Source organism: Protomyctophum parallelum (assembly GCF_964188405.1).
Source record: "Protomyctophum parallelum genome assembly, chromosome: 12".
Taxonomy (NCBI): Eukaryota; Metazoa; Chordata; class Actinopteri; order Myctophiformes; family Myctophidae; genus Protomyctophum; species Protomyctophum parallelum.
In genome coordinates this window covers 11600535-11623911 of record NC_139712.1, presented here as the reverse complement: position 1 = coordinate 11623911, position 23377 = coordinate 11600535, and the positions used below count along the sequence as shown (strand labels likewise).

Here is a 23377-nt window from a genome sequence, read left to right as displayed (position 1 = left end):
CTATTAGAGTCCAGTTCTATAATCAGAGTTCTATTAGAGTCCAGTTCTATAATCAGAGTTCTATTAGAGTCCAGTTCTATAATCAGAGTTCTATTAGAGTCCAGTTCTAAAATCAGAGTTCTATTAGAGTCCAGTTTTATAATCCAGAACAGAGTTCTGTAGAGTTCCACCCACGAGGGTTCTAGAGAGCAGTGTTGTTTTCGTCGACTAAAACCAAGAGGGTCTAATACCTTCACCGTGGTCCTCAGTGGTCCTCAGAGGGTCTTACCTTCACCGTGGTCCTCAGAGGGTCTTACCTTCACCGTGGTCCTCAGTGGTCCTCAGAGGGTCTTACCTTCACCGTGGTCCTCAGAGGGTCTTACCTTCACCGTGGTCCTCAGAGGGTCTTACCTTCACCGTGGTCCTCAGTGGTCCTCAGAGGGTCTTACCTTCACCGTGGTCCTCAGAGGTCCTCAGAGGGTCTTATACCTTCACCGTGGTCCTCAGAGGTCCTCAGAGGGTGTTATACCTTCACCGTGGTCCTCAGAGGTCCTCAGAGGGTCTTATACCTTCACCGTGGTCCTCAGAGGTCCTCAGAGGGTCTTATACCTTCACCGTGGTCCTCAGAGGTCCTCAGAGGGTGTTATACCTTCACCGTGGTCCTCAGAGGTCCTCAGAGGGTCTTATACCTTCACCGTGGTCCTCAGAGGTCCTCAGAGGGTCTTATACCTTCACCGTGGTCCTCAGAGGTCCTCAGAGGGTCTTACCTTCACCGTGGTCCTCAGAGGTCCTCAGAGGGTCTTATACCTTCACCGTGGTCCTCAGAGGGTCTTACCTTCACCGTGGTCCTCATTGGTCCTCAGAGGGTCTTACCTTCACCGTGGTCCTCATTGGTACTCAGAGGGTCTTACCTTCACCGTGGTCCTCATTGGTACTCAGAGGGTCTTACCTTCACCGTGGTCCTCAGAGGGTCCTACCTTCACCGTGGTCCTCAGAGGGGGTATTACCTTCACCGTGGTCCTCAGTGGTCCTCAGAGGGTCTTACCTTCACCGTGGTCCTCAGTGGTCCTCAGAGGGTCTTACCTTCACCGTGGTCCTCAGAGGGGGTATTACCTTCACCGTGGTCCTCAGTGGTCCTCAGAGGGTCTTACCTTCACCGTGGTCCTCAGTGGTCCTCAGAGGGTCTTACCTTCACCGTGGTCCTCAGTGGTCCTCAGAGGGTCTTACCTTCACCGTGGTCCTCAGAGGTCCTCAGAGGGTCTTACCTTCACCGTGGTCCTCAGAGGGTCTTACCTTCACCGTGGTCCTCAGAGGTCCTCAGAGGGTCTTACCTTCACCGTGGTCCTCAGAGGGTCTTACCTTCACCGTGGTCCTCAGTGGTCCTCAGAGGGTCTTACCTTCACCGTGGTCCTCAGAGGGTCTTACCTTCACCGTGGTCCTCAGAGGCATGGTCCCGCGGGAGAAACGGTGCACAAAGATGGTCTCGATGAGCCTCTTCACGTAGTGACAGGTGTGACAGACACAGGCCAGTCTGAGAGAGAGAGAGACACACGACGGAGAGATGTCGGTACGCTCAGATAGTGTGTCGGTAATGAACATGTGGTGATTAATTCATCGGTCGATAACATCTGTGTGTGGTCCAGGCGCGCCATGAGCTTGTAGATCTGCTGTTTTTCAATAGCTAAAGCATAACATGATGCTAACACCACTTTGTTTTACATCACCATTACAGTCACTTCAATATATTAGCGCCTCTCACTGTACACAGGTGTGATTGAATTTCGTGACTTACGTGACGACGGTGTAGGGGCTGGACGTGAAGGCGTGGCCGGGGGCGTAGATGTATGGGACGCGGAAATAGAAGAGCAGGTAGGTGAGGAGAGGCCCCATACACTCTGACAGGAACACCTGGAATATAGAGGAGAGGTGACCCCATACACTCTGACAGGAACACCTGGAATATAGAGGAGAGGTGACCCCATACACTCTGACAGGAACACCTGGAATATAGAGGAGAGGTGACCCCATACACTCTGACAGGAACACCTGGAATATAGAGGAGAGGTGACCCCATACACTCTGACAGGAACACCTGGAATATAGAGGAGAGGTGACCCCATACACTCTGACAGGAACACCTGGAATATAGAGGAGAGGTGACCCCATACACTCTGACAGGAACACCTGGAATATAGAGGAGAGGTGACCCCATACACTCTGACAGGAACACCTGGAATATAGAGGAGAGGTGGCCCCATACACTCTGACAGGAACACCTGGAATATAGAGGAGAGGTGGCCCCATACACTCTGACAGGAACACCTGGAATATAGAGGAGAGGTGACCCCATACACTCTGACAGGAACACCTGGAATATAGAGGAGAGGTGGCCCCATACACTCTGACAGGAACACCTGGAATATAGAGGAGAGGTGACCCCATACACTCTGACAGGAACACCTGGAATATAGAGGAGAGGTGGCCCCATACACTCTGACAGGAACACCTGGAATATAGAGGAGAGGTGACCCCATACACTCTGACAGGAACACCTGGAATATAGAGGAGAGGTGACCCCATACACTCTGACAGGAACACCTGGAATATAGAGGAGAGGTGACCCCATACACTCTGACAGGAACACCTGGAATATAGAGGAGAGGTGACCCCATACACTCTGACAGGAACACCTGGAATATAGAGGAGAGGTGACCCCATACACTCTGACAGGAACACCTGGAATATAGAGGAGAGGTGACCCCATACACTCTGACAGGAACACCTGGAATATAGAGGAGAGGTGACCCCATACACTCTGACAGGAACACCTGGAATATAGAGGTGGAGAGGTGACCCCATACACTCTGACAGGAACACCTGGAATATAGAGGAGGAGAGGTGACCCCATACACTCTGACAGGAACACCTGGAATATAGAGGAGAGGTGACCCCATACACTCTGACAGGAACACCTGGAATATAGAGGAGAGGTGACCCCATACACTCTGACAGGAACACCTGGAATATAGAGGAGAGGTGACCCCATACACTCTGACAGGAACACCTGGAATATAGAGGAGAGGTGACCCCATACACTCTGACAGGAACACCTGGAATATAGAGGAGAGGTGACCCCATACACTCTGACAGGAACACCTGGAATATAGAGGAGAGGTGACCCCATACACTCTGACAGGAACACCTGGAATATAGAGGTGGAGAGGTGACCCCATACACTCTGACAGGAACACCTGGAATATAGAGGAGAGGTGACCCCATACACTCTGACAGGAACACCTGGAATATAGAGGAGAGGTGACCCCATACACTCTGACAGGAACACCTGGAATATAGAGGAGAGGTGACCCCATACACTCTGACAGGAACACCTGGAATATAGAGGAGAGGTGACCCCATACACTCTGACAGGAACACCTGGAATATAGAGGAGAGGTGACCCCATACACTCTGACAGGAACACCTGGAATATAGAGGAGAGGTGACCCCATACACTCTGACAGGAACACCTGGAATATAGAGGAGAGGTGACCCCATACACTCTGACAGGAACACCTGGAATATAGAGGAGAGGTGACCCCATACACTCTGACAGGAACACCTGGAATATAGAGGAGAGGTGACCCCATACACTCTGACAGGAACACCTGGAATATAGAGGAGAGGTGACCCCATACACTCTGACAGGAACACCTGGAATATAGAGGAGAGGTGACCCCATACACTCTGACAGGAACACCTGGAATATAGAGGAGAGGTGACCCCATACACTCTGACAGGAACACCTGGAATATAGAGGAGAGGTGACCCCATACACTCTGACAGGAACACCTGGAATATAGAGGAGAGGTGACCCCATACACTCTGATAGGAACACCTGGAATATAGAGGAGAGGTGACCCCATACACTCTGACAGGAACACCTGGAATATAGAGGAGAGGTGACCCCATACACTCTGACAGGAACACCTGGAATATAGAGGTGGAGAGGTGACCCCATACACTCTGACAGGAACACCTGGAATATAGAGGAGAGGTGACCCCATACACTCTGACAGGAACACCTGGAATATAGAGGAGAGGTGACCCCATACACTCTGACAGGAACACCTGGGATATAGAGGTGGAGAGGAGACCCCATACACTCTGATAGGAACACCTGGAATATAGAGGAGAGGTGAGGAGAGGACCCCATACACTCTTAAAGTGCATGGGTGTTAAACCAGTATCCCATCTTAAAGTAAACCACCCTAGCTGTATAGAGAAATAGATAGGGTGTGTTTAGTTCTCACCACAGGTCACCCTAGCTGTAGAGATAGAGATAGGGTGCGTTTAGTTCTCACCATGGGTCACCCTAGCTGTAGAGATAGGGTGTGTTTAGTTCTCACCATGGGTCACCCTAGCTGTAGAGATAGGGTGTGTTTAGTTCTCACCATGGGTCACCCTATAGCTGTAAAGATAGGGTGCGTTTAGTTTCTACCATGGGTCACCCTAGCTGTAGAGATAGAGATAGGGTGCGTTTAGTTTCTACCATGGGTCACCCTAGCTGTAGAGATAGAGATAGGGTGTGTTTAGTTCCCACCATGGGTCACCCTAGCTGTAGGGACAGAGATAGGGTGCGTTTATTTCTCACCACGGGCCACCCTAGCTGCGGTCCCAGGTCCGAGACGTACATGGTAGCTGTGGTTCCGACCGGTAGAGACTGTAAGGTCTCGTCATCAGACAGGGCTTTGCCGTCTGGAACACAAAAACAAGACGATTGAGTAATATAAACAATATTCTTTCTTTCTTTCTTTATTCTTTATTGTATGTTGTAACATACAATACCATACAGTATACATACAAACAACATACAAACAACATACAATACCATATACATAAACAACATACAATACCATATATACATGCATGCATGCATGCATACAAACAACAACTGACACTTGTCTGTCTAAATCTAAGTTCAATTACATTAGAATGCCAAAGATAAATAGATAATGTAGGTTAAATATCATGTACAGAAACAATATCATGTACAAAAACAATATCATGTACAGAAACAATATCATGTACAGAAACAATATCATGTACAAAAACACACCAGTCCAATTGTGTGACTTCGCCCAATAACGTTTTTTTAAGTGATTTAAAAAAAAAAGACTATTTACTTTTGATTTGTTTTAATATGAAATGTTAATAACGAGTTTATAGAGGGAGAGTGAAGAGAGAGAGAGAGAGAGAGAGAGAGAGAGAGAGAGAGAGAGAGAGAGAGAGAGAGAGAGAGAGAGAGAGAGAGAGAGAGAGAGAGAGAGAACCAATAAGAAAGACAGAGAGTGAGAGAGAGAACCAATAAGAAAGAGAAAGAGAGAGAGAGAGAGAGAGAGAGAGAGATATGCTATAGTGGCATGTGATATGACTGTATTATGTATGATGTAATCAACACACATGTTTGTACTCACTTGGGTAAAGCTTTAAGGCCTGTCTAGATGGATACCAATGGGGATCTGCACACACACACGCACGCACGCACACACACACGCACACAGAGAGAGATAGTCAGCGACACGTGACAACTTTATCGTCAACATTACCAGAAGCTTCTAATAATACATTTTTCCATACTTCCAACTTAACATCAGTTAATGTTTAAATCCTTAATACTTTTTAAAAATATATTTTTTATCCCACGATTTTGTAACCCATTTTTCACCCCTGTGTCAATCATCTAATGTGATCCTGGGCTCTACACACCCTCCACCAACCTAGTCCCCATGGGACAAGGGGAGAGCAACGGACTTGAACTCATGCTTCCTTCATGCCTGAGTGTCCAAGTTGCTCCTTTCCACCTGACAGGGGGGAGTTTCCCTGGTAGGACGTAGCGCGTGGAAGGAACACGTTATTCCAACCAGTTCCTTTCTCCTCCATCAGGCGCCCCGGCTGGCCAGGGGGAGGCAGTTTAGAGACCAGGATTACTGCATGTTTTTTGTGAGGGTACCTACCCTTATCCTAAATCCTTAATATTAACACAATCAGCGCCGGGATTCCTTCAAAATAGAACAGTAGAAAAATAGAACAACAAAATAGAACAACTGCGACGCGTTGTGAGCTTGTAGATCTGCTGTTTTCAGCACGCAACCAAGTGTAAAATGACTCATACTGGATCTCTTGTCCACTTCCTAACATTTTTGTCTAGTTTTGCTGACAAAATTGCCAGTATATTTAGTCTTAGTTTTAGTCACCATAGCTTAGTTTTAATTTAGTTTTCCTATCATTTTCATGTAGTTTTCATCAGCGGAAAAAGGTAGTCGACGGACATTTTTCGTCTTAGTTTTAGTTGATGAAAAAACATTTGCATAGCGAGACAGAACAGTATATTTGGCCTGAAATGTGACAATTCTTTATACAGAGACAGTCATTGTGGCAAGACTAAGTGTTCAGGAGAGGAGAAAACAAGACTAACTGTTCAGGAGAGGAGAAAACAAGACTAAGTGTTGAGGAGAGGAGAAAACAAGACTGACTGTTGAGGAGAGGAGAAAACAAGACTGACTGTTCAGGAGAGGAGGAAACAAGACTATCTATGTTTTGTTTTTTAATCCAAAATAAGTTAATAGTACAGCCAGACTATCTTCACATACTAGCGCATGTCTGATGAAATCGACATGTAAATATGAAATAAATGCGTAAACATGTAGCTAGGTGTAATGTTAGAGACCACAGAAGTGAATCGTTTTCTCAACTCGCTGTTTCTCTGCCAGACATTACTCTATAAGCCATATCTCCAAAACTGGTGGGCCTAACTGAACAACCAATATGTCAATTTGAAGCTGTACGGTTCCCTGCTTTCACATGACATGGACACAGAAACAGTCAAAAAATGAATGAACACTCACTTGATCTGTGAAAAAGAGTCTTGATTTCTGCTATGGTGGTGTGAGGCTCCAACTGAATGGAATGCAAAACGTACAAGTGTGGTTATAGTCATTTCCTCTGGTGGATTTAACAATGAGCGTCTACTACTCAACCAGTATGGTGTGGAGAACACTAATTACACAGGGTGTTATCACCCTGAGAACAGGGTGTTATCACCCTGTACCTGTATCACCCTGTACCCTTTACCAGCTGTGTAGGAGTTCTCTCTCCTAATTACACAGGGTGTTATCACCCTGAGAACAGGGTGTTATCACCCTGAGAATATATGCAACCCACGAAACGAGGCGACTTAAGCGTTATTCATAGTCTAATATTTTCGGTGGTGAGGTGAACACCGCAACTACAACATGACGTCACTGAGCCGCGGTGAAGAGCAAACCACCGCCACCGCCCCCCCAGCCCTTCTCTCTGCTTTTACTCACCACCGCTCAACGTTATTTCAGCTCCGGTGGTCACCTCACCACCGGAGCGGTGGTCTCCTCACCACCAGAGCGGTGGTCGCCTCACCACCGGAGCTGTGGTCACCTCACCACCGGAGCTGTGGTCGCCTCACCACCAGAGCGGTGGTCGCCTCACCACCGGAGCTGTGGTCGCCTCACCACCGGAGCTGTGGTCGCCTCACCACCGGAGCTGTGGTCGCCTCACCACCGGAGCTGTGGTCGCCTCACCACCAGAGCGGTGGTCGCCTCACCACCGGAGCTGTGGTCGCCTCACCACCGGAGCTGTGGTCGCCTCACCACCGGAGCTGTGGTCGCCTCACCACCAGAGCGGTGGTCGCCTCACCACCGGAGCTGTGGTCGCCTCACCACCAGAGCTGTGGTCGCCTTACCACCGGAGCGGTGGTGGTCACCTCATCACCGGAGTGGTGGTGGTCACCTCACCACCGGAGCGGTGGTGGTCACCTCACCACCGGAGCGGTGGTGGTCACCTCACCACCGGAGCGGTGGTCACCTCACCACCGGAGCGGTGGTCACCTCACCACCGGAGCGGTGGTCACCTCACCACCGGAGCGGTGGTCACCTCACCACCGGAGCGGTGGTGGTCACCTCACCACCGGAGCGGTGGTCGCCTCACCACCGGAGCGGTGGTCACCTCACCATCGAAAAAATCCAGACTATGAATGAGACTTTAGAGAGATGCGACCATACAGAAACGTACCTTATCAACAAAACAAAGCTGATTCTTTGTCTTGGAATCGAGGACTTCAACCTGTCAAACACAGAAGACATACGTTAGCATAAAAAAAACCAATCCTTGTTCAGACTTAAATGGATTAAGCGCTGCACGACGGTCTGTCTGACAGGCCATTTCTCTGGTCAGACGCTCCCAATCAGGATAATGAGTCTTCGCCACTAGGGATGCGTATTCTCGTCCTGTCGTAACCTGTAGGCTCGCACAGCGCTGGTCTTTCCGAGTGGTGCAAACACTCCCTTACGGAGCTGTGTGTGTGTGTGTGTGGCTGGGTGCGTCTGAGCACGAAAACAGCATTGGTTGTTTTTCACCACCTGTGCGCAACCTAACACACAAACGCACATATTAACTGTATATGATGATGATTTCGGGTGTGCCAGTACAGTACGTGACAGTACAGTGAGTAGAGGGACCCCCACACGGTATAACTGTGTCATATCTCAACCATTTCAGACGTGGGGTAGCTCGCCGGAATCAGCCTGGCCCCCTGGGCACGTTCCTGGCGGTCTGGATGTCTCTCACTCTCTCACGCACACGCGCACACACACACACACACACACACACACACACACACACACACACACACACACACACACACACACACACACACACACACACACACACACACACACACACACACACACACACACACACACACACACACACACACACACACACACACACACACACACACACACACACACACACACACACACACACACACACACACACACACACACACAAATACCAGAGCAAAGCTATAAATTAGCCCTAGAGAGGTCAGTGAAATGTGAAATGTGTTTAAGAATATACCCACGCACACAACCTGCTGCTATAGCATGACACAGTATAGCTCGTAGCAGTACTGGGGAGTAAGACGCTGTCAAAGAGTCAAGTAGTACCTCATCATGTGCCAGGCTAAACCTAATCCAACTTAAAGTTCTGCACCGCTCTCATTACTGCAAAGCTAAACTAGCTAGAATGTATACCAGTGTTGACGACAAGTGTGATAGATGCCACATATCCCCAGCTAATTTAACACACATGTTTTGGTCATGCGCTCTCAATTAATACAATACTGGACTGTTATATTTCGATCCTTATCAGAGATATTTAGTATATATCCTTACTCCCCCTGTCCTGAAGTGGCAATCTTTGGTGTACTTCCAAAAAAATATTAATTTCTATCATTTTCATTCATTTTTGTTTTTTGTTTTAGTTTTTATGACCTCAATTACACCCAAAAAACCTGAACTTTGAACATTCAGTGGATTTTCTGTGGTCTGGAGTTTTCTTTGGGGTTTGGAAGCCTTTTGAGCTACAATGAAAACAGGCAACACAGTGAAAACAGTAGCCTGACCTAAGCTGAGGCATTTCTGGCCTAGATGGGAGGGTCGCGCCTCAGAAATGCGCGCACCCTGATTGGTTCACCGATCTGTCCGTCAGCCCCGGTCTCTCCTCCCCCTCCGAGTGCAGCACTGTTATTGTCTCGACCAGAAGCACGCTGAAGCAGAAACCACTGGTTGCTGGAGTAAATCATTCTAACGCTTTTTATCACGGATTAACATTTTGAAACTTACTAAAAATGGACGAATTCGAAGAAGACTTTAATCTGGCCATATTACAGGCTTGTGAAATTCATGGGGTGGACTTTTTGAAAGACCTATACAGCGCGTTTGTTTGGATACACTCATATCCCAAAACCTTGATATTCTAGCTTGTTTTTCGGGTTTCGGGGAATCCTTAGTTTATCAAGCGTGGCCTACAGTTTGCAGTTTGCTATCAAACAAATACCCAGGCACATTTCCAAAAGAAGCAATGGTTTTGATCGTTTGCCCACTGGATTCAATAATGGAGGACCAAGTGAAGTATTTGAACGAAAAGGGACTTTCCGCTGCATCTGCTGGTAAAGACGCGATCACAGACGAGAGGATCTGTAATGGAGACTTTACTTTTGTTTACGGATCTCCTGAAACCTTCGTTGGGAATGCCTTTTGGAGAAAATCCCTACAAACTCCTTTGTTTCGCGACAGACTGATTGGATTAGCTGTAGACGAAGTTCACACAGTCATTCAATGGTAAGCCTAAATTATGATTTCATAAATGTGTTATTAGAAATCCTTAAACTGTAATGAATGAATTGACTACATCTTGTTGTGTACAGGGCAATAATGTGTTCATAGGCATTTGATACTGAGAGTATGTAGCCTCGGTAGTCGCTACCTAGGCTTTCAGTTAAAAGTAGCTCCTGGGTCGTAAAACAACATTAAATCCCTGTGGTACAAATATAGCTGTTTAATAATCAAATACAAAATCCCGTTCTTATTTGGGTTGATTGATTCGTTTATTGAACAAATAATAGGGTTTGCTTTCGTTGTGTTTTTTTGGGTGGTTGTAGAGAGAAACAAAGACAGAAATTGCGGGACAACAAAAACATTACAACATGCTATTACAAAAAAACAAGAAGGTTTTAGACCGCCCGTTATTTTAATTTGATTAATAATGTGGTCTTTATGAAGCCATACTTTTAAATGTATTATAGAAAGCTCAACAAAGTAAATGTATGCACAGGTTATTATTTTTAAAAGCATAACATTGACTCAATGGGAAGTAGTTTTCCTTGTCTGTTATGTAGTTTGCACCCACCTTGGGCCAAGAGGTGTTGGGCCGCCCAACTTGGGCATTCAAATGCTAATATGGCTTTTGTTCTGCTGCCAGGTAGAGAGTATAAATGTTGAATACAGTACAGGCTTTATTTCCATTTATCTCTAATTTAAACTAAAACAAGCCTGTGTGATAGTCCGTATTATATATTTAATTCATTATCCTAATAGTCATGTGATTGTGATTTTTTTATGGATAATCACATGACTACTTGATTCTAGGATTTCAGATACTGTAAGTGTGTCCTATTCAATCATGTCATAATGCTGTTTGCTAATTTTCATTGTGTTTTTGTCTTTCTCACATGGGGCCAGTCAACACAAACAGAACAGCCCTTCAGAAAGTGGTGTGGAATGGTTGGCGAACTCAGATCATTGCTGCCAAAACCTGTGCCACTACTAGCACTTACAGCAACTGCATCCAAAGACGTTCGCAAGAAGGTGGTCAAGACGCTGGGTCTGAGACAGTATGTGGAGATTGTCAAAAGCCCTGACCGTGTGAACATCAGGCTAGACGCTGGGTCTGAGACAGTATGTGGAGATGGTCAAAAGCCCTGACCGTGTGGACATCAGGCTAGACGCTGGGTCTGAGACAGTATGTGGAGATGGTCAAAAGCCCTGACCGTGTGGACATCAGGCTAGACGCTGGGTCTGAGACAGTATGTGGAGATTGTCAAAAGCCCTGACCGTGTGGACATCAGGCTAGACGCTGGGTCTGAGACAGTATGTGGAGATTGTCAAAAGCCCTGACCGTGTGGACATCAGGCTAGCTGTAAAAAAGGTCTCAGCTGATCCAGCCAAAACATTCTCATGGCTCATTCGTGAAGTAGAGTCAAAGGGAAAAGACACTGATAGATATGTCATATACTGTAATAGCATCTATGATTGTTCTCTCTACTGAACCTAGGCCCGAAATCAGTCTTTCCAGTTGGAGCAGAAGATGTAACCTCAGCCAGAGTCGTAGACATGTACCATTCCAGGATAGGCGAGGATGAAAAACGAAACATTGGACAGTCTTTGCGAGACCCTTCATCTGTTCTTAGAGTTTTGTTCGCCACATCAGCTCTAGGTATGGGTGTAGATTTCAGAGGAGTTAACAATGTAATTCATTACGGGCCACCCAGGGACATTGAGTCCTATATGCAAGCATATGGCAGAGCGGGGAGAGACGGTTCTGCAGCACATTCTCTAATTCTGTATAATGGAAGACAGCTACAACATTTATCAGACAAAATGAGGCAGTATGTCACTGGTCAAACAACCTGTAGGAGAGTAAAACTGTTAATGCTTTTTGATGGAGAGAAGTCTGATCCTTTGCCTAGCCTGCATGAATGCTGTAGCAACTGTGCCACTTCTTGTGACTGCAATGACGAATGTGATGGGCAGATGAGTGCATTAGAAACACAGGCAGGGCAGGAAGCCCCTATTAAAGAGCGAACTGTTAGTCCTGATCAAAGAAGTATTCTTCAGGAAAAGTTAGAAGACATGACACAGCATATTGATCACGAAGGTTTTTATGGAGCGGTATCTGTTTATCATGCTACACAGTCTGATAACATTGGAGACCTCATTAATGCTGTTATTGCTAAAAGCAACGTACTTTTCACTTTGGATGACATATTTTGTAATGTCCAAGTTAGCAATGTCCAGGAGGCACTTGCAATAATGACCATTTTAAGGGATGTGTTTGAGGATGTTGAATATGATGAAGATGAAGAGAGCATGGATGATGACGACAGTGCAGATATACTGGAAGCATCATTCGGTGAATTAGAATTATGTGGTTGACAAAGTGTACATTTGCCTGAAAACCAATAAAACATGTCAGAGCTTCAAATAAATTGTCACGTCCTTATTTTAAGCCAATGTTTTTGATTTTTCCAAAAGGGGTGTGTTACAAAGCTATAAAGTGTAGTGGTCATGGTAATCTAATTGAAATGATTCTTAACTGCCCAATCATTTTGCTAGTGTAAAGTGTCAGTGGTGAATATATAATAAAGTGACATTATAAAGGGTTTCATTACACACTTTGATCAATTCAGACAGAGGTGTCAAACATGCATGTTCACGCTCCCCTAATTGAGCGGGGAGATGAGTGTATTTATCCCTTACATTAAGAGATGTTTAATTCTGACCATGCACCCAGGTCACAAATGGTGAATAGACCCACAGGATGATGTGAAATATGAATATATGAATATGAATATGCTAACCACACCAAGAATATATACTGATAGCAAAGTCTTCACAGCTCTTAGCCATTGAGAAAGAATTTCAAGTATTCCAATTCCAATGTGGCACAGACAACTTTTTTTCAGTTGTACAGTATATCTACCGTGGTCAGCAACCAACCTCTAAATATGTTTATGTGCTCCTTTTTTCTTAAACATTGAAAATAATGTTGTCGCCATCTTTAATGTTAACCTTTAGCAATGCCTGCATAATATCTGAAGTTACATATTTAAGGTGTTACTGTAATAGTTCATTTTTCATGAAATGAAAGCCTGTGTATCGAGGCTACTGTAATAGCAATAAAAAGCAAGGCTTTTGCACACCTACGTACAAGGGCCCCTCGGCAAATACACATTAAAAAACAATTTACATCGATAAGGCAAAACCTCAATGAACAAAAGCACCATGATTAATGATGTAATTAGAAAATGAGGCTTTATTCACAACATGTAAATAGAATATAAATATAATGAACAGATTACCGTAGGTGAATAGAAAGGTATAATACTCAGCAGACATCAGGACAAATCACTTTATCTTGGAACAAACAATACCTACAATCTTGTTAAAACATTGAAAATAACAAATTATCTTTTTAATGGTATACTACCATTACATACCCATGACAGGCCACATTGATATGAGCTTGTAGATCTGCTATTTCTGAAAAATTGTGAAAATGTGGCACAGATCTTTGAATATATATTCTTTCAGAGCTAACACTTAACTCAAATCTTTGCCTCGAGACCTTTCAGTTTAGGAAAGACTTACATGTTGATCCAAATCTTGGGAGGAGCTAGATGTAGATTCATGGCGTAGTTCGACTGAAGATTTGCTGTCATCTTCCAAGTCCTATTAAAACATAAGTGCGACGAGTATAGAGGGCATATTTGCTATCATTCTTTTAAGCAGGATCAGGGTAAACATTAAATTCTAACAAACTGAACAATAGCATCTCTATTCCAGTAATATCGTATTTTGAAAGAAATTGCAACAAATAGTGTCCCAACACAACACTTATTGAAGCTGTTGTTGCTGAACAAATTCTGTCGACTAGAGGAATAAAGGGGAGAAAGTAAATACCTCTGGGAGATCCCATTCTACTAAGTATAATTAACTGGTTAATAATTTGTAACCTTTGATTTCAACATTTTATGAATAAATGAAAATACATAACTTGATTGGTAACATACCTCTTTGTCGGAAACATCAGACTCACATGATGACATATCAGCACCATATCTGACAGCTACAGCCTCTGGCATTGGTCCACTACCTGTGGACTCCTGTAGAAAACAATCGGTGCTGTAAGTGAAAGTATCAATGCTGCAATGTACAACTGCTCCATTACAAGTCAAAGACCAGAATCCTAAATGTACTTGAGTAAAAGTACAAAAATATTGGCATCAAAATGTACTTCAATTGCTAAAAGTACTCATTTTGCAGAATGTCCAATTTCAAGTTTTCAAATGTATAAAGTATTTTTTTTTAAAGCAGATAAAAAAAAAGTAGTGGTGTATAAGTACAATATTTGACTCTGAGGTGTAGCAGAGAAAAACTACAATTACGGTAATCATTCTAAACTGTACATATTTACTTTAAAGACCACTGTACACAACTGTACACATTCTTGAAATAAACATTTAAAAAAGTATTACAATGTACCTGATTTTCAACATCAGGAACCTGGAGGTCATTGGCTCCTTGAGTGGGGGGTTTATTCACACCTGTGTCCACAGAAGCAAAAGCTGCTGGAGCAGGATGGTCATCTGGGGGAGTGAGAGGGTGATCTGCCTCTTTCTCCATTGCATTAGCTTCTTCTCTGGCAAGGGGGTGACCTGCAAAATATGACTTGCACACGTGTTTTTTCCACTTGATGACTTTTCTGTCCCATGTCCGTGCAATGTCTTTGAGTTTTTGAAGGGCACTTTCAGGAGACACACAGACACATTTGTTCTCCACTCTGCAACAATGTCAGCCCATTTGAAATTCTTTAATGAATTTAGTGTTGTCTGCCTCAATTTCGAATTGAATTTCAAACTTGTCAAAATCTGACATTCCTTATGGACCTTCTTCATTAGCTCCTCAACCACCTTGTCAGACAGTCCAGGAATCGCCATAACTGCACGTGGAATTGCTTGGTCACGTCTTCGGTATATCTTGTCAATCAGTGACTCATAGGGTCCAGTAATGATCCGGCTTTGGTAGGAAGAGGCATGTCTCATGCTGATCTATGGGGGAAAAACTCAATTACTTCAAAACAGTCTACAAGTTAATGGCTAAAACTAAAACTCATCAAGGTTTTGTTTAGAAGAAAAAAAACACATACTGTATATATATATACAAACAAACCTTTGTTTGACGTCTCCGCGGCGTTCGTGGGTATGTTGGTGATCTTAGTGTTGGTTGGATGTCAGCACTAGTGTGTGTGTCCTGCTCCGTCTGTGTACATTCCGAATGGAAACTATAAATTAATTTGGTTAAATGGAAATGAAATGAAAAATGTATCCAAATGTAATGTATAATACCTGTCTTTGTGCAGGCAACACAGTGCCTGGACTAGAGGTTTTCTGTCTCACTGCAATTTCAATGGATTTGGGCCTGGTTGTCTGGGGCTGTCCCATTGGTGGTGATACACACCGTAGGCTCTCCCAATTATCCCAACTTGAAAGTGAAGTCTATAAGAAATAAGAGTGCAGTATTTGTTATTTTTTCTAAAAGGACCAAGCTAATACTATGACAATAAGCTAGTCTTTCTGTGGTCCACACAAAATCATATCACAAAACACAGAAGTGTCATTTTAACATCTCTAAACAAGGTTATAAGGCCCCAAGTGGTCATAAATACCATAGTTAATTATCTCAGAAGTCACAGCAGGGGTTTCTCAAAAGATAGCAAAGAGAACTGAGACTGGCTCATTACGGTTCAGGGATCAGCAGGGTCACACAAGGGTTCACAAGAACAACAGCCCTCCCAACAGTTGTTTAGGGGCTATAGAACTAGACTCTGTACACAGCCTGTGGAACAGAATTTAAGTTTGTTCCATGGAAATGGCACGAGTTAATGCATTTTTTAAAATAAAAACACCTGTTTTTGTGCACTCAATACAGTGGTTTTCGGTCTCACTGCCATTTCATCGGATCTGGCCCTGGGCTGTGGTGGTGAAATGGACTGGAATGAAGTCTGTAACACATTTTGTGTGCAATAGATCATCAGTTTTGTCATACAATACCATATCTACAAGCAATTAAAGCTAAAAGCCTATAGTGTACATCACAGGAATGAATAGCCATGGGAATAGTGATAGAAGAGTGTTAGTGACATGATCATATTTTTTTATAAGAAAATAGAAAAGTTATTTATTTTCTCCCACCATTCCTTCAGTGGGAAATGTCAGGATTTTGGCCTTTGGGGTTGATGACCCGGACGCTTGAGACCCCCAATTTACAGGCATGTCAGGAAATGAACTCTGCAATATAACAGGGGAAATAATTGGGCTTTGAGGTGGGTGTGATTGCACAAATGTTGTGTTCAGTCTGTACAATGTATAGTATTTCAATATTGTATCATATCCACAATAACTTATAAGCCAGGGGTTTAGGTCATCAGAACACAGCATATTATGTCTCTTTATACTTACCGCTCCTGTACTGTCATGAGGCGGAAATGATGACTTTGACGGTGACGGAGGTGCAGAACAGGGATGGTGCTCTTCCCATTGTTTGGCCATCGAGGAAACTGATAACTAGCAACATGTGAAAAAAATAATATTAAACAAACAGTAATTAAGGGATTGTAATGTATGAAAATGTATCTATAAGTTCACAACAAGGTGTTGATAATCTTCACGGGATATCATGTAATTGTTGTGCTTTTTAAAATAAATAGAAGTTGGTCTTTTAAATATTTCTGAGGACACTTTCAAATTACATTTATAGTTAAATTAATTCACAGAGTGTCTCTCTTTAGGAGGCTTAAAATTGTTTATCTCCATGAGAACAACAGGGGTTCCTACACATTGAGAATGTGAACTCCTGAAACAGCTGGGGTCAAATCCTCTGCAGTGTGTTGGTTGTAAAAGATAACAGGGCTCATTGTTCTACTACTAGTGATTCTCAGCATGGGTTCTGGCCTCTCAAGAGGTCTGTCACCAAAAACACATCAGAATGGCTTTCCTTAAATTTAAAAACATTGTAATTCAATATAATGTTAGTGTACAGAATACAGATATTGTTTTCCTCACTCCAGTCAAAGTAGAAGTCAGCTGGGTCTGTGCTTTCAAAGGCAATGAACTATACTGGAGTGCCTCCCAGTTTGATGTCTTCATGGCAACTGAGATAGTCTATAGCACAATGGGAATACATATTTAGATAGCCACAACTTTAATAGTATGAGCAATATAAACAAAACAATGTATATTATTGTTTACACATTTTGACAGTAAATAGATGATGTAAAAGCTCAAAACTAAAAGCTGTAACTTTTCAGATCGAGCTTGTAGATCAGTTATTTCACCAAATGTATGTGTATAACAGATACTACGTTCTATAGTGGGTAAAAGGTCAAAGATAGATGTAAAGCAAGAACTATAAAAAAGGAAGGTTTGGGGTTTGAGTTAGAGATAATGAATGAAAGTATTAGATTGGATGGATGGATGGATGGATGAATGAATGGGTTTACAGAAAAGTTAAATAAGGAGGGGGGATTCTCTCTGAGAGCAGGGTGATAAGACTGTCAAATATCAGAAAGGCAATGTAAAGAAGAGGTGAAATATTATTTAATAATAAAACGTCAAACTTGTGCACAAAAGACTGCTGGTCACCAACGGGGCTTTCAGGCATCAAACTCGTTTTGTTTATCACAGGATATGCTTCAATAAAGAAAAATAGTTCGTTATTAACCTGAATCTAACAACAAATAATACATAGGCTATATGCAATATTAAAAAAGATAGTACATCTGCTAAATATGAATTATAAATAGTAGGCTACTCACATCGCTAATGCATGTTGGCACTTTGAATAGATTTCGCCGAGCAGGGCTTGGGCAAGTTGGGCTACTAGGCTTTTCTTCGCAAGTTCTCTTTTTCTCTCTTCGTTCTGGTGTGGACTTTGCACATCGTTTCACCCTTGAAGCTTGATTACGGAGAGACAACTCTTTAATCTCATCCGCAAGTTTTACAATTTGTTGTTGACATCGTCGATATGCATTTAATTTAGTGCGACATTGGTGGCAAACTGCCTTTACATCATCCGCGCCAGTCACTTCAGTTGCCGTGAGCTCCTCTAAAACAACTGCATAATCTTGTTTGACGTCCTTTATTATTAACTGGTGTCTGTTCTTCGAAATGTCAAAGTTATTTCCACAGAGTCGGCACACGTTGGGTTTTTTCTTAGACGGTGTGGTGGGTTCTTCAGCCATTCTCCTAATTTTCCTGACTTTCCTCGCTTAGCCTCGTTTGAAGTTCCACTGGTAATGATTTCCCCACGGTGTTATTTTGAGCGGTGCACACCGCTCAGAGCCCTGACGTCACATAATTTGGAGCGACGCCTACGCGGAAGGGTTGACTCCCACTTTTAGACTGGTTCAGCCCACAGCTTTTTCCAGGCTTTCATCTTTCGCGCAGACGAAATGAAAGCCTGGGTATCGAGGCTATGAAAACAGTGACATCTGCTGGCAAATCCCATTGACATATATGGGATTTGCAGGATCTTACATCACAAACTGCCGGCAAATCAGAGCGCCTGTTTGAGCCAGAAAACCCCAGACCACAAGAAAGTCTACTGAATGTTAAAAGTTCATGTTTTTTGGGTGCAATTGAGATTAGAAAACCTAAAAAAAAATAAGAACAATTCCAAAACCTTTTTTTTAATGTCACAATCCCTTTAATGAAAACTTTAAAAATGAAAGAGTCAAGGAGTTTAACTAACACTTTGCTGACTGTCATAGTGGAATGTAACTAAGTATATATAATACCACAGAGTACTGCACTTAAATCTGGTATTTTTTCTTACCTTACCGGAGTTGCAGTGCTTGCACTTCTACTCCACTACATCTCAGAGGCAAATATTGTACTTTTACTGTGCAGATTTGTATTATTATTAAACACAAAGGGTACAGTAGACCCATACATTAACCATTTCAGCCCTATATATACATGTTGGTAATTTGAAAGTATACACTTTCCAAAATTTCAAATCATCTTTCATAGCTTTTTATACACTTTCTGCATTTGTGGTATACTTTTAATTACATTTTGATGCCAATCCTTTTGTTATTTTTACTTTTATGGGCCTATATTTAAATGTTACATTCCAGTTTATACTTGTGACAGAATACGGCTACTGCTTTTATTTATCAAAGAAATGGGATGATGTTTTCCGCGCACGCAGACACGCACGCAGGCAGGCAGGCAGGCAGGCAGGCAGGCAGGCACGCACGCACGCACGCACGCACGCACGCACGCACGCACGCACGCACGCACAAAATACTGGGTGAAATAAAATGCAACAAAGCTTCCAATTCGTCCACAACTGTACTCTACTATATAAAAGTCTTACCTCAAAGAAGGTGGGCCTTTAACTCTACTATATAAAAGTCTTAAAAGGTCTATAAAAGCTGGGATGGCTTAGGGTCGACGACAGAGTACAGCACCTTGCAGTGGGTCTGGTCCACAAGATTCGATACACCACCAAGATACCCATGTATCTGTCTAGATACTTCACTAAGATACCCATGCACCTGTCTAGATACTTCACCAAGATACCCATGTACCTGTCTAAATACTTCACTAAGATACCCATGTACCTGTCTAGATACTTCACCAAGATACCCATGTACCTGTCTAAATACTTCACCAAGATACCCTATACCTGTCTAAATACTTCACCAAGATACCCATGTACCTGTCTAGATACTTCACTAAGATACCCATGTACCTGTCTAGATACTTCACTAAGATACCCATGTACCTGTCTAGATACTTCACTAAGATACCCATGTACCTGTCTAGACACTTCACCAAGATACCCATGTACCTGTCTAGATACTTCACTAAGATACCCATGTACCTGTCTAAATACTTCACCAAGATACCCTATACCTGTCTAAATACTTCACTAAGATACCCATGTACCTGTCTAGATACTTCACTAAGATACCCATGTACCTGTCTAGATACTTCACCAAGATACCCATGTACCTGTCTAGATACTTCACTAAGATACCCATGTACCCGTCTAAATACTTCACCAAGATACCCTATACCTGTCTAAATACTTCACCAAGATACCCATGTACCCGTCTAGATACTTCACTAAGATACCCATGTACCTGTCTAGATACTTCACTAAGATACCCATGTACCTGTCTAGACACTTCACCAAGATACCCATGTACCTGTCTAGACACTTCACCAAGATACCCATGTACCTGTCTAGATACTTCACTAAGATACCCATGTACCTGTCTAAATACTTCACCAAGATACCCATGTACCTGTCTAAATACTTCACTAAGATACCCATGTACCTGTCTAAATACTTCACCAAGATACCCATGTACCTGTCTAGACACTTCACCAAGATACCCATGTACCTGTCTAAATACTTCACCAAGATACCCATGTACCTGTCTAGATACTTCACCAAGATACCCATGTACCTGTCTAGATACTTCACTAAGATACCCATGTACCTGTCTAGATACTTCCTTAATGTTAACGAAGTCCACACCCACAACACCAGAAGGAGTGCAACGAACCATGTACAACCCAGATTCGGCACAAACAAGGGACTAAATTATTTTGTGAATCCCTCGACTCCTTCAAAACCGCTCTCAAAGGGCACCTACGGACGGCCGCAATTCAAAACTGGCCCCTGTAAAATCTCCCCCCCCCCCTACCCCCCCCCTCTCCCGCTTTCCCCTCACTGTATATGTTTCTTTTCCCTTTTTACCTCCTTTATGATGAATTCCTGTTCTGTTCTTTAACTATATAGAAAGTGTCTATTTGTACGTCTCTAAATGTTTTGATGAATTGAACATGGTGGACCCTGTTGTAAACAAGTGTAATGCTTAATTGGGTCGTCCACTCACAGTTAACAGTCTTAACAGTATTGAGTTTGTGCTTGAAATGTACAATGTAATTCTGCAAATTGTTATATAATTATTATTACTGTTATATAATATTTCAATTAATCAATAAAAAAAAACATCTCTTATGGGAGTCCACGAAAGCTATGATGACTAAAACTAAGACTAAATATATTGACAATTTCGACAACAAATTAAAAACTAGACTAAAATGTCAGGAAGGGACTATAGTGGACAAGAGATCCAGTATAAGTCATTTTACACTTGGTTCAATGCTGAAAACAGTTAAAGGGACACTTCACCCTTTTTGCAAAAAAATATATGTTAATGACGTTTAGAAGCTTTAGAACACTTTCCTGGAGATCTTTATGTGTGTAATATGTGGTTTTAGATATTTTAGATTGCAGCAGTGAGCCTGTTGTCTCTGATGTCATGGACACTGGGCTCACTTCCTTCCTGGACTACATGTTGTCTCAGTAAGACAGCTCTCCCCCTATCCACAAGGAGGAGCAGTGCACCAAAGAATTATGGGAATTGTAGTCCAGGAAGGTAGTGAGACCAGTGTCCATGACATCAGAGACAACAGGCTCACTGCTACAATCTAAAATAACTAAAACCACATATTACACACATAAATACCCCCAGGAAAGTGATCTAAAGCTTCTAAACGTCATTAACATATATATTTTTGCAAAAAGGGTTAAGTGTCCCTTTAACAGTCTTTGTATTGAGTTTGTGCTTGAAATGTACTGTAATTCTGCAAACTGTTAATACATATTCCAATCAATCAATTACCTCAAAGAAGGTGGGTCTGCTCCTGCTGCCCTCGGCCGCTGCCTCTCCCCTCGGGTTCAGTCCACACATGTTGCTCATGGCACAGAGCCAGGTGGCCCCTCTCCTGTCCGCGGCAATGCCCCCCGAAGGGGCTGACCTCTTGTCCACTCCACCCCTTCTCTCTGAGTGGTATCCCATGTCTGTCTGTCTGTCTGTCTGTCTGTCCGTCCGTCCAGTGGACACAGCGATAGTCCCGGGACAGAGGGGATCAGATCAGGGTTGTCACCGACGGCGAAGGAGACTCCAGTCTACTCCCCTCACTCCAACCCTCACTGTCGGTGTATCTCCTCTCCTCTCCTCTCGCCCTGGAGGACTCGGTTGTTGAACTTTGGGATGAGGGGTGAGGGGGGTGGGGGGGTCGGGGGAGTCATTTTGGCACCGTGTCTGGAGGGGAGAGAGAGAGAAGGAGAGGAGAGGAGAGGAGAGGGGAGGGGAGGGGAAGGGAGGGGAGGGGAGGGGAGGGGAGGGGAGAGGAGAGGAGAGGAGAGGAGAGGAGAGGAGAGGAGAGGAGAGGAGAGGAGAGGAGAGGAGAGGAGAGGAGAGGAGAGGAGAGGAGAGGAGAGGAGAGGAGAGGAGAGGAGAGGAGAGATAATTGATTGTAGTGGACACATAAATATCCCCTTGACTACTTAAAAGTGATTAAAAAGGACAAACCACTTTGGACGAATTAAAGAAACGTTGGCAGTGAAAGAGTTTTAATGTAATTATCCTTTAATTTATTTGTATTCATTTCTTTAAAAATATATATATATTCAGACAGACAGCGGTATAGGTTCAATGCTCACAGGAGAACATGTTAATTTGGCCTCGTACCTCGAGTTAATGTGTTTTCTTTAAAGTGCAAAAGTGCAAACTTCTATTTGGGGGTTTAGGAAACAAGTCAAACAACCCCCCCCCCCCCCCCCCCCCCCCGCCACAACTGCCAATATTTACAAGCGACTATATATACAGTACAGCCTGACAGAGAAACCAAGCCCAATTAAAGGACCACTTCACCACTTTTCAACCTATCTTCATATAATAGGTCCTCACTAATAATCATGATAAAATGGCACGATTTTTTTCTACTCTAGTCTGTGTCTCATAGGAGGGGCTGTGGGCAGTTTAGAAACCGTCCTCCAGTGACATCATCATTAGGCAGATTTCTTTTTTTTTAAACAAGATTTTTTTTACAAAAATGTTTAGATTTTCATTATTGTGAGAAAGATTCGGCTTCCATTTTCACATTGCAACTTTTCAGGACTAGAAAGCCTGCAGTTTTTATCAGCATGTATTCCCATCGATGATGTCACTGGACGACGGTTTCTGAACTGCCCACAGCCCTATTATGAGTCACAGACAGAGTAGAAAAAGATTGCGCCATTTTTTCATGATTATTAGTGAGGACTTATTACATGAAGATAGGTTGAAAAGTGGTGAAGTGGTCCTTTAAGTTGCTTAT

At 43.3% G+C, this 23377-nt stretch overlaps 1 protein-coding gene across 1 annotated transcript in view; it reads right to left on the bottom strand.

The window, feature by feature from the left end:
• Positions 1 to 22246, bottom strand: part of LOC310867759 (very-long-chain enoyl-CoA reductase-like) — a 30007-nt gene extending 7761 nt beyond the window's left edge. The window contains exons 1-7 of the mRNA XM_083777883.1: positions 21898 to 22246; positions 8083 to 8133; positions 6885 to 6936; positions 5454 to 5498; positions 4631 to 4734; positions 1772 to 1887; positions 1405 to 1510 (exon numbers count right to left, since the gene is read on the bottom strand). Of these exons, the coding sequence (XP_083634009.1) occupies positions 1405 to 1510; positions 1772 to 1887; positions 4631 to 4734; positions 5454 to 5498; positions 6885 to 6936; positions 8083 to 8133; positions 21898 to 22074 (651 nt within the window). The 5' untranslated portion in view covers positions 22075 to 22246. The remainder of the gene's footprint in view (positions 1 to 1404; positions 1511 to 1771; positions 1888 to 4630; positions 4735 to 5453; positions 5499 to 6884; positions 6937 to 8082; positions 8134 to 21897) is intronic.
• Positions 22247 to 23377: the final 1131 nt, after the last annotated feature.